The sequence below is a fragment of the Uranotaenia lowii genome, chromosome 3 (assembly GCF_029784155.1).
Source record: "Uranotaenia lowii strain MFRU-FL chromosome 3, ASM2978415v1, whole genome shotgun sequence".
NCBI classification, from domain to species: domain Eukaryota; kingdom Metazoa; phylum Arthropoda; class Insecta; order Diptera; family Culicidae; genus Uranotaenia; species Uranotaenia lowii.
Genome location: NC_073693.1, coordinates 203,963,965 through 203,976,704, shown reverse-complemented (window position 1 = coordinate 203,976,704; position 12,740 = coordinate 203,963,965). Strand labels below are relative to the sequence as shown.

Genomic DNA, 12,740 nt, shown 5'->3' with positions numbered 1-12,740 from the left:
GCTAAAGCTTTCAAACTTTCGATAAATTTTTAGGTCATCAGCGTAAAGCATTCTGCAGCCCGATGGAAGAGCATATGTGACGTCGTTGAAATGAATTCAGAACAGGAGCAGTCCGATATTGCTTCCTTGGGGCACTAGGGAGTTATTCTGGAACACGAAAGACTCATCATTGCCCAGCCGAACAGTGAGTGAACGATTAATCAGGAATGATTCCAACCAACGACCGAGGCCTTCACCAAGCCCAAGATATTGAAGTTTTGCTAGGAGCAAACTATGTTGATCAACCGAAATGTAAGACATTCAACGATTTTTTCCAAGAACTTGAAAATTTTCGAGTTCGAATAGACATGTTGAAGATCACTGACAGTGGCATCCATAGGGCATCGATACAATTTTTCAAGATGTTGGGCGGATTTCCTTCGCGCCCTACAGAAGACGGCAATTTAAGCTTTGCTATAGTCGATTTAACTTCATCCTCCGAGAAATCGATTGATACTTGATTAACCGTATTGCTCCCAAATTCGTCGATTTACGCTCGCCTAGAAGCATCTCCGTAGGTAATTCTGTTTCCTGACAAACGACCAAAAACGTTTTGGGTTACGCTTGAGCATACTTCAATGTATTTATTTACATTTATTTTATTTACAAAAAATCTTACTGAATCTAGCTCAAAAACAGAAAATGTTAGAAATCTGAAAAAGTACATGTGTTTTTAAGTCTTAAACATGAATAAAATTTTAAATTTGGGGAATATCTATAGAACCCCAACAAATCCGCCAGGTGACGAAAAAATCCCTTCTTCTAAAACATTGGTCTCATGATGTTAGCAAAATGACTCATGAGAATCGCACAACGATGCATCGTCTTTACTCAACCAAATGTGAAATTTGGAAAATAACAAGTTGAACCGTTTTTTGACTTTGGGTTACTCTGGTTGTGTTAACTAGTAAGACTGGACTAGGATGACCCCATAACCCTATCTAAGGAATAATCTCATCCATACGGGTAGAAATTCCGGTTTAATATTCACAAGTCTCTTTAGCATTTTTTCTTAAGCCAGAATTACATACATGTATCTGAAAATGATCACATTTTTTAAGACGATGGGAAGTATTAGAGAAACATGGAATATCAAAGAAAGAAAGAAAATAAGCCGTAAATATCGCAAATTTCTTGAAAAAGATACCGCGGCTCACCGGCAGGACTTGAACCCGAAATCTCTGTTCAGCACAACGGCGCGTTAGCCAATTACTCCACGGTGAACGTGACGAAATAGGCTCCTGTATGGGTACATGTTGATACTCTATGTATATCTCGCATGTATTCTTTGCTCACTACCCTGAGTCGATGGTTGGTGATAGAGAAACAACAAAGAGATCAATAGTGGATGTGTTGGTCCCCTCGGAAAGCTGACTAGGATTGTTCGATCTTCGGGAAAAGATCGATCTTCAAGATCGATTCAGATGAACAGTTCTGGGATCGATCCTTCTAAAAAATCGGAGCTAGAAGATCGATCTCCGATTAATCGATCTTTTCTATTTGTTACAAGAAAGAACTGCATTTTATTAAAAATATGCAAAAAAGACACAAAATTTCAAATTTGTATAATCTTTCTACATATGGAAAGAAAAAAAACAAGTTCTATTTTGTAACGTGAACCGGAGTTAGGGCTTTAAAACAATACTTATCAAAATCTAAATATCTAGGAAACGCTTTGATACTTTATGTGATATACTGACAAGAAATATTTTTGAAATTAAAAGAAAATATTTCAAAATATTTTTATTTGAATATTTTAATGAATGTGAGAGATTTCGAACAAAATATGCGGTAAAAAATCAAAATAAAAATTGTTTTTGGAAAAAGGTATTTTTGGAAAATCGCTATTATTTCTTATGATTAGCAAATTTTTTAAACTTGATCAATCACGAACACCTTCTTTCACCCAATATTCACGAGGTTTGGAAATAATTTTCGAAGTTCTATTGAAATAAATAAAAAAATCTAAAATTGTTTTTCAACTGATCATGAATGCTGAATGAAAAAAAATCGGCTTGACCAGGAATCCAGGTCGAGTTTTCTGATTCTCTCTCCAACACCTTACCAATAGATAAATCGTCAAATGTAAACTAGTCAAGCTGTAACTCTATAATTCAGTTGACTTCATCAAATTATATTCGCTGCCAGATTCTACGGCAGAAAACGCTCATCGTGCCCCGATTAATGGTGCTTATACTGCCCCTACAGTGACTAGTTTTCACATTCGGAACAAAAATTTAAAATGCATTTTTAAACGTTTATAACAATGATGTAACTCACATATTATTGCTGTTTCATATGATTAAATAAACGCCCTCCTTAAGGTGATCATCATACCCTTTTTCCCTAAATGAGAAAAAAAGATCGAAAGATCGGATCGAAAATAAACCGATCTAATCGATTTTTTCCTGGCCAAAAAAACGATCCAAAAAATCGAAATTCGGAGTTGAAAAGATCGATCTTCCAAGGATCGATCCAAGATCGACCAATCCTAATGCTGACCTTCCACCCGGTGATGGCAAAGAAATTTTCTTATACCGTGGTTGAAATAAAAGTAATCTTCATATTCTAATGTTTCTGTTTCTTAAAATGAAAAATGTTTTATTTTGAAATATATCAATCCATATTGAAGATATCAATTTCAAATTGTTAAATATGATAGACGGAAAATAACTTCATCATTTACATTGAACGTTATTTTTCAGAAATATTTCGTTTTAATTCTAAAATTCGTTGATTTTATGCATGGAATCGACATTCAAACAACACCACACAAAATTGTCATGTAGGAACTAATATCAACACATTAAAAAGTTTGAGCTACCACACGCTTTGGAAAATGGAGTTATGGTTAGTTTTACCCTCAATTTTCTTATAGTTTTCAATTTATTATGAAAAAAGTAAGTTCGGACTATGGTGTTATTGGTGTTATTTTTGAAAAAAGTTTCTCTTGGGACCGCCAAATAATCTCCCAATGTGGTAAAATATATGGATCTTTGAAAAAGCTCTACTTGACAACTAAACATTTGGATACCTCAACGAAACTCCGCCTATTTAAGTCGTTTATTTATCCTTTATTCATCTACGGTGATTTTCTTTATCAAAACGCTTCGGAGAGATCTATGAGAAGACTTCGCACTGCGCTGAATTCTTGCGTCAGATATGTTTTTAATCTTACAAGATTCTCACACGTCTCGCATCTTCAAAAAGATTTATTAGGATGTCACTTCGAGAGATTTTATGCCTTCAGATCCGTTACTGTTATTCATAGGATTCTTTCCTCAGGCAAACCGGAGTATCTAAGATCTCTCCTTGTACCGCTACGTAGTTCTCGTACAGGATGTTTCGTTATTCCCCGACACAGTTCTGTTTACTATAGTAACTCGTTTTTCGTGAGAGGTATCGTTAACTGGAACGTTATTCCTTTCCATGTAAAATCTATAAGATCTAGGTCAGAGTTCAAGAGGGGTTTATTAGCAGGACTTGCAGATTAAGAACGACATAATCTTTAAGAAACGAGCGAATAAAAATTTAGCTAGGAAAACACATCAGTATAACACATTGTAACAAGTTATAAGATTGTATCTTACGTTACATAATGGCAATAAATAAATAAATAAAATAAATAAATAAATATATCTTTGTTTGTAAACTCTTGCGGTGTCTGAAACTATGTCCAATCTATTTTCCGGACATTTTCACCAAAGGAAAGTATATTTTCTTAGATTTTGTTTGATTTGTGTAGAAGGGAAGATATTGAATTTCTTCGCGGTTTATACAATGTTTTTCCCATTGTGCATTGTCAGTCTCGACGGTTTAAAAAGTTTTATTTTGGAAGGTTGTTCAAGTAACTGTGTTAAAGAATGTTTGCATTCATTTTATTTTGCCAAAAAGGCTATTCGTATTCATTTCAAAACGATTTTCTCTAAATTAAATGATTTTGAACATGTTGATGACATACAGGATTTTTTTTTATCTAAGAGGGTTTTCTCCGGAGGTCTTTAGATTTTCCTCAAAATTTAAAATTGAAGCTCTTTAAAACATGTTATTTTTGGTGGATTTTTTGTTTTTAATTTTCCGTGATATTTGAAGTTAGTTTTTTTCGTGAAAATAATTGAACCATTTTTTAAGTGCACATTACTTTGTCAGTTCATATCGTAATCATAAAATAGCATTTGAAAACGCATTGGAATTTTATAAGTTTTTCAACAAAACTATTTGATATTTTAGTAGTAAACATCTAGGGGAAAGTCGGATAAGACGGACTAATAACTTTTTTGCCTAATCAGATACGAAGTTTCGATCTTCGACAAAGGTTCAGCTGAAATTTCCTAGAGAGAATTTATAAATTGGCACAAAAGCCATTAGCAAGCTTGGTTCCACAGTAGAAATAAAAATTATGTTGATTTTCAGTACAAAATACCTTATAGTTGAAATTTACTCATGTTAACGTGTTAACGTTAACGTGATTTAAGAAATTTAAAAATGATTCCAAATCCACTCAGTTTCGTTACCCAGTTCCCTCTAACAATCTGATGCAGAACCTAAGTCTCGTTTGAAATCTGTTCTGACTCTGATCCCAAACCTGATCCCAATCCCGAATCTGATCCTGATTTAGAACTTAATTCTGATTCTTATCTAGAGTCTGATCCTTATTCATATCCTGTTAATGATTCAGTTCAATAATCAGATTCAGTCCTTTTCTTATCCAGATCCCGATTAAATTCTGATCCTGATCTAGATGCAGATACAAATATTTATTCTGGTTCAAGTCATTATCCTGATTCGGGTCCTGATCTTTATCCAGATCTTGAACCTAGTATTGATCTTGACCCTAATCCTTAACGTAATACGAAGGCTGATTCTGATCCTTATTCGGGACCTGATCCTGAAATTGATTTGAAACCTGCTTCAGATCCTAGTCCGAAGCACGACTGTGATTTAGAACCTTGTCCAGATTCTGATTTCGAACCTTTTTCAGATCTAGAACCTGCGACTTCATTTTTGGGTTCAAATTTCCCTTCGTGCACCCACAAAGTCGCATAAGTCGTATATCTTGTCGACTACTTTTTAAGATCTTAAATTGATCAGTACATATAGAAATCGAAAAAGGACACGAAATTTCATGGTTTAAATCAGTAAGCCAGTAACATCTCTATAAACCTTGATCATTCTTGTATTTGTTTGAAAACTTATTTGATATCGTGCATTTTCGCGACCGATCGAAGAATATGATAAAGATTTGACCATTTTTCTGTAATCATTCAGTAATAATTTTAGCCTCTGCTAGTATGATTACCAAAAGAACCTTCTTCCAAAAACTGGCACTCCTGACCTGACTCGACCTAGCTGGAAGTAAATCCCAGAGTCCACCATGGCGCAGATGTTGAGTGGGAGTTTCAACATCCTGCGGCCAAATACAAATAGTTATCCAAGGAGCAAGCAGCAGCAGCAACAAACTTTGTTCCTAACGCCAACAGCCAACACAGGCGAGAGCTTTTCTCGAACACCCGTAGCGCGGCCGATAAGCGTAAAGTGTAATGCAAAAGTTCAGCTGCTTCCGTTTTCAGCATGTTCTGTAAGTTGCGCTGTTGTTGATTCCCTTTTGTGGCAAACCGCAGGACAAGCGGCCAGAATTATGTATTATGGCGAAGCTGGAGGAAGGATTGGGGTCTGCCTTGTGATTCCAGGGCTGCCTGAATCTGGCGAAGAAGTACCTAGTGGCCAACAAACGACCGGAAATGCTGTGTCCTGGTTGCAGCAAAGAACGCCAAGAATAGTAGCAGCAGCAGCAAAATGTGGGTAATGATATTACCCTTTTGAGGTTTAATAGCTGCCTTCCTCTTTGCCTTTTCGCCTAGCCTTGGAGTCAAACTTTCTTTGCAAGCAAGCAGCCCACCTAGCATCCTCGAAGTGGAAATGGATGGATGGATGGAAACAGGAGCCGTTAAATAAAATTTCCAAAGTTTTTTATTTAATTTTGAACTGCTGCTCACTATTGGAGGCTTCTGGTACGAGACCTGGATTAAAGGATTTTCACAATTAATTGTGACGAGGAAAAAGCCATCAACTGCTTTCAGAACTAGTTGACAACTTTAGAGAGAAAAAAACTTTTACGATTTAGGTTCCAAAACGTCGGCACTCGTTCGAGCTCTGCAGTGAGAATAATGCCTGCACCGATTTTAGAAAGTTTTTTACGACCTTTCCTCTTTTGGCTTAATTTCGAAAAAATAAATGCACAAAACTTATTTTACAATAAAATTAACTTTAAAAAACCTTCACTTTAAAAGTTGCATTGCACTTCAATTAACCATTTGATGATTTTTTTCATGAATTTGATGAATATTAAAGAAATAATTAAAATCTGCACCCTGCACTTTCAGAAGTTTCTTGCACATTCACGTTAAACAAGCATATCAATGAGAAGAAATTTAATTGCGAGTTAAATAAAATTGAAATAAAAAATCCTGGTTAAAATTAATTTATAAAACTTTTGATCTATCTATTACCAAAAAGTCCAAACTGGCTTGAAAACTGAAGCCTGAACCTTGTACCTAGAACTGTTATTAGGAAATAAATTTCGGATTAGTAGATCGATACAAAGTTAAGTGTTAGATAATTACGTGCCTTTGATTAAATGTGTTAATCTTCATGTGGACACTCATTACACTTCATTAGTGAATGACACCTTCAATTACTACCTGTAATTAATCTCATTATTTCAATTTTTCTACCCCACTTTTCCCCCATCACTCTCAAGTAGATAGTTACAAAAACTTCTTCACTCAGCCTTAATTTACTTCACCTCACCTCAATAAACATGAACAACGATCTAACGAAATGTTTTTGATTCTTTTTCTTTCAACAACAACAAACTTTCTGTTGTGGTTTTTCGTTCCAAAAACAATACAGGTCTCGATGTGGTGCTGAAGGTTGATGACCGGGCCATTTCGTCGGCCGCAGTCATTGGAATCGTTGTGGGAGCTGTGCTGTTGCTGCTGCTGGTCATCGATATCCTGTGCTGCCTGATTGGGAACATGGGAGTGCTGGCAACCCTATGTCGACGGTCCAAACGGTCCCCCTCGGAGCTGGGTGATGAGGAGAAGCTGGGAAGGTGAGCTGAAAAATATTTTATTTTATGAAACATATTTTAACTAAACTGTAGAAAGGTTGGATGTGAGGACTTTCTTTGAACTATTTGATGTCTTATCCATTTATTCACTGATCTAACTATCTCTCTCATCATGAGTTAGTGAGTTGTCAATACAATATCTCGGCCTTTTGTCAAGATATTCTTCGTGAAGATAATTTTGGGGCCTAAACAGGGTTTCAAAACTTAAACAGGCTCAGAACTAATTTTTGACGGTCGCCATGTAAAAAACAGTCTACCTACAGTGTTTTTTTTTATTTCGAAGCGCAAAAACACGAAGTTCGTTTCGGCCTTAGCTTGACTTTGAATTCCTTGCAAACAATTTATGTACATGATAGTATCCACATACCTATTAAAAACTTTAATCGGGATTTATTATAAATCTTCAGTTTGATATAATTTTTTATGTTTTCCATAGAATGAGTGAAAATATCAATACTCGCTCATTAATTGAATGCTTTTTAATTGGACACACTCGGTTGGGGGAGCATTTGGACACACATTTTGGGAGCTGAATCCGAGGCTAATTTTACTCAAAATTATCACATTTTGTTGACATAATTCGAAAATTTCAAGTTATTTCTTAATATTTCACCGATCGGATTCTTTCTTGTTCATTAATCGATGTATTCTTGTGCTCGGTTATGTTATCACGCAATACTGTTGCTTCATATATTTGTTTTTAAATGTTTGTAGCTGTTAAAACTCATTCGATTCAGTTTTTCTCACTACTTAGTATTCAAATTAAAAAAATATTTCAAGGTGATGGAGAATAGCGTTTTGCGCCAGAAATAAATACTAAAAACTTTATAAATTAACTTGATGAAAACTAGTAATTTGAGTCAAAACTTTTCAACCAAAATAATGATTCTGTCAAGACAACCTTGGTAATCGGATGTTTCGGTAGTCCGACAAACATTTTGGTCCCAACAGCGTTCGATTAAAGAGCGAATACTGTATCATTAGGGTTTTCAAACATAACAAAACTTAATTAAAACTGAATCAATTTCACAATCGACAGTTTGACCTCAGCTTTTAATTTCTGAAAACTATTTTAAGCTGTATTTAACTTGCTAGAACTTGAAATCCATTTTACTGAACCAAAAAAAAATACTTGGAATTTTGGACATTTTTAGAGGAACTATATTCTGAATCTACATTATGATTGACAAAACTTCAAATATTGAATTTAAACAATCGACGTTGAAAAAATTACACAACGGATAGATAACATGCACATAAGATCGCTGCAAACCTTGAATGAAATTTTCAAATTTATACATTTTAACACCTCCCATTACATTTCATGTAAAAAACATTGAACCTAACTTTTACCTCAGAAAAGATATTCAAATAAATGTATTTAAAATATATTTTTAAGTCTTTGACTGTTCCTTAGGGTAGCCCAAAATTGCATATCCAATGTCTGGGAATCTGGGGGCTCACCCTGCAAATGGTAGATTAAGATGTGAAGAACATACTTGGGGACAACTAAAAAAAATCATGTTTAGAGGTTCCGCAAACGCGTTCATTGAAAAAAGTCCACTTTTTAAAGATTCGGTTTTAAGTATATTCTGTGTCCGAAAATTTTTACAAAATCTAAATATTTTATATTTTTAATTTTGTTTGAGTTAAATACTAAACGTAAAATAAATTTTGTGTCAAAATTGAAAATCAGCAAGCTATTTCCTAGAAATCAAAATATTTTTGTCCAAATTCTTTTATTTAACTGACTAAAATGTGTACCTATCGAAGATTTTTTTAACACCAATGTCAGCAAAAGATGCGGATTTTTATGCACTTAAACTTTGGTCAACAATGTATGTTGTTTGTATTATCGTGTGAAGAGCCAATTACCGTTCAATCATTATTAAAAATCACATTTTAGGGTATAACTAAATACAAAATGCAACCTTTGAACCGCATTAACTTATTTGTTTTAAGTCCTATCGAGTTGCAGTCTTCAGGTGAAATGTTAGTCTCGATTCAAATTTTAATAAAATTAACATAAATAAGTAATCGAAAAGCAAAAATAAAATAATTGACCCCTTAAAAAAGTTTTTTCTCCACATCTAAATCTACCATTTACAGGATGCGCTCCCAGATTCCCAAACATTATGCACTTTTTGGCCACCCTACTGTTCATTTTAAAGGTGTTGCACCGTAGGATGAAAATTGAAAATCGCAAAAAACTGCCTTGCAAAGCCAATGAATTTGTTGACTTTTCAATTTTTGGAAGCTTTAGCCAGAATAAACTGCCATTTTTCGAATAATTTGCAATGGTTGCACTTCGTGATTGATTCAAAATAATCAACATTACACAATGAACTGAACGAAAGGTGCTGAGAACAAGCAACACAATCCCACTGAATAATTTTGAAAATATCTTACTTTCAAATAAACCAATGACGACGCCGGCCAAGTCCATGTAGTCGATAGATGGAAAGGAAGTAAAGCACAGTGATGATTTTTTTTTGCGGAGACCCGCTTTACGCTATCCCTCCAAAAATCTCACGCTGGATATTTTAGGGTAATGGTAATGTGGCATGGAATATCGCCTTGGTAAATAAGCGATTGGCCACTTGAAGGTTATATACTCCTAAACTCCTGAATTTCTCAAGTTTCCTAATGAAACAGACAGTTTTTTAAAACGTTCGATCTAAATCATGTTATTCATATTAGGTATCATATTATAATCCATAACCAAATAACTAAAACCGTTTGTTCCCACGCTTGAGTAAATTGACATAGATAACTGAAATCAAATACAAAAGCATTTGTCATTTACTTCTTGATAACCTTGAAATACCAGATAATTTATCTAAATTCCAATTTAAAATACAACGTTTTAAGCATCTTTTAATTGTATACTTTTTCTGGACGTCAAACTAAGATACCCAACACATTTCCGGTAAAGTCTAATGAAAACGTCAATCATGTATCAAAAATTTTAGTTGATGAATATATTGCCATTTTTTTTTATTGAAAATTGGATTTCAATGTTTTGCAGTCGCAGTTATCCGTACAAAGGTTGACTGAAATGCGGTTAGAAATCCGACAGATTTCACACAGATTTGACAAGTCGCACAAATGTCGCAGTCATGAGTTCTTAGTTTAATCCAGTGCACTGCGCATTATTTGCCTTTATATTTTTCAACCACAGGCAAGTGAAACTACTAACACCTAGTCAAGCAATACACCAGGTAACTTTTATTTACCAATCTTTAGACATGAAACAGTTAGACAGCAAAATTTTCCGGCAGCTGATTAGGAAGAAAATTTTTTCAAGGATTTTCATCCCGAACTCATTCGTAAAGGGTGAATGATACAAAACTAATCTGAACTAGGAAAAACAATCGTTATCCAAAATAATATGAAGACAAAAATAATAAGTCTCAATTTCTTAAACTAATAAAATAAAAATGCATTTAACACTATTTTACGCTTATTTCAATAATCCAATAATTGAGAACAAGAATATAACGAGATATTAAGAATACAAGAAGGTGATTTTCCTTCCCATTTCTTTTTCGATCTCGCTTCAATAACTCATTCTTGATAAATTTAAATAGAATAATACTTAGCTCTATGCTAGAGCTCCCATCGGACGGAAGTTAGGTGACCTCTTCTTTGGATTCTTCCGGAGACTTCCACAAATCCTGTTCGTTATCAGAATGGTCTAAACCATGGGTGGCCAACATTTTCAACAGACGGGCCAAATTTCAGAAATAAGATTTGCTGGCGGGCCAAAAAAACTAATACATGTTTTTGAAAACGCTATAAAAACATTTGCCAAGGTCACACCGAGTGAAAATTAAGCTTGCCAAGTTGCCCGGTTCTATCCGAGTTTGCCCGGATATTTAATTCAAAATTTGGGAAAAGTCAGATCCGGCTCGGTTGCCCGGATTTTATTCAAAAATGCTCGGATGAATTTACCTTTTTTGCCAAACCGAACGAAACAAATCAAATTGTATTGTAAAATATGTTTATCAATGCATCCAAAAGGAGAACTTTTGAGTAAGTTATATAAATATAATCATGAAAGTTTTTGTGGATGCCTGAAATACGATTTAAAATCTGCAAGATAGCACCTTTTTTTAAGTTTTTTTTCCTAGTGATTTTCTATTGATATTGCCTGGAGTTTTGGGTGGGCGACAATTTAGAAATCGAATGCACGGATTTTGCCAGGTTAATAGATGAAAATAGTCCGGGTTTTCCGGCCAGGATGCGTACTGAAAAAAATCTAGCAACCTTAGTATAGATTCATCTAAATCGTTTTTGTTACTTGCAGATGTTTACAAATTTTGATCTATTGAAAAAATAGTATGAATAATACGCAATACGAAATGAACTATCCCTCACAAATTAATGTACGTCAATTCTTTCAAGTCATTTAAAATCTCATCGGTTTATTCATCTCAGAAATGTCAAATGACTACAATGGCCATAAAGTCAATTTTATGGTTTCAAAATATAAAAAAAATATGCCCATTTTCCAAAGTTTTTGAATTCACCATTTTCATTCGAAAAATTTGATAGACAAATAAAAAAAAACACAGAATGGTATTGTTGAAAAAAAGAAGCGTTCACAAGCTTTTAACATTTAAAGAAATATTTTATTCAACGAACTTCAGTTATATCATAAATAATATTATTTAAATACGGACTTCAACCTTAACTCAATCCAACTCTTTCCAAATTTTTCAATATCTCGATATGACAAGTGAATTGAATTGAATAGCAGCGGTGTGTAGACTCGCTTCGCAAAGAATCATTCGGCTGATTTTTTCCGAGTTTAACTTATTGTGTGCAGATTGATTTTATCTTCGTTCCAATCATGACGTGATTGCACACAAAACGAAGAGAACAGTTCCGAATTGATGTTTTCCATGCCTCGCAAGAATAAAATCACACCAACGAAACAACAGAACGAAGCTTACCGTACACGAATGCTCACGAGCGATCGTTGCCCGACGGACCGAGTTAACATTCCTCGCACCCTTCTCCCGCTCGTTTCCCGTTCCCTTGTATCTATCAGTTTTAGCCACGCCCTCATGCGTTGTCCGATTGATGTGTTCGGCTGCCGAACGAAAACGATTTTTTCTTTAATTCGCTGAACTGTTCGTTTGCTTCGCTGATGTTTCCCCCCCGATTGCTGTTTACTCCTGCCGAGTTTACCCGAAGCTTACTTCCTGATGCTTTCCGAGTTGAACTTTAGATAGCATCATTGCAGATTGAGTTTAACGAAATAAAATCGTTCTGCAAAGAAGGGCAAAGTGCGAGTATGTAGACTCGCGATTTTAACATCTCTGTTGAATAGAGTGAATACGAATTTAAGTAAAACTTTCAAACTTTTACGTTCGAAAGAAAATTTCAAATGTTCGAAAAATGTATGGAAAATGGCCGAACACAACAGATTTAAATGCGTGTTTTCTCGAAATAAGTTTTTATACACTTTACCCCTTTTGATTATGTCACTTTTTATCAGAAAGATTATCAGATCTTTGTTTTGAATTTAGTTAGAGTAGATTCAGATATATTTTTCCAGTTG

General features: G+C 34.6%; 1 protein-coding gene across 9 annotated transcripts in view; it reads left to right on the top strand.

Annotated features, from left to right (window-relative positions):
* Window positions 1-12,740, top strand: part of LOC129751889 (fasciclin-2) — a 489,480-nt gene that overhangs the window by 455,841 nt on the left and 20,899 nt on the right. For all 9 annotated transcript variants that reach the window (XM_055747656.1, XM_055747653.1, XM_055747652.1 and 6 more), the window contains one exon: window positions 6,952-7,153. In XM_055747656.1, the coding sequence (XP_055603631.1) occupies window positions 6,952-7,153 (202 nt within the window). The remainder of the gene's footprint in view (window positions 1-6,951; window positions 7,154-12,740) is intronic.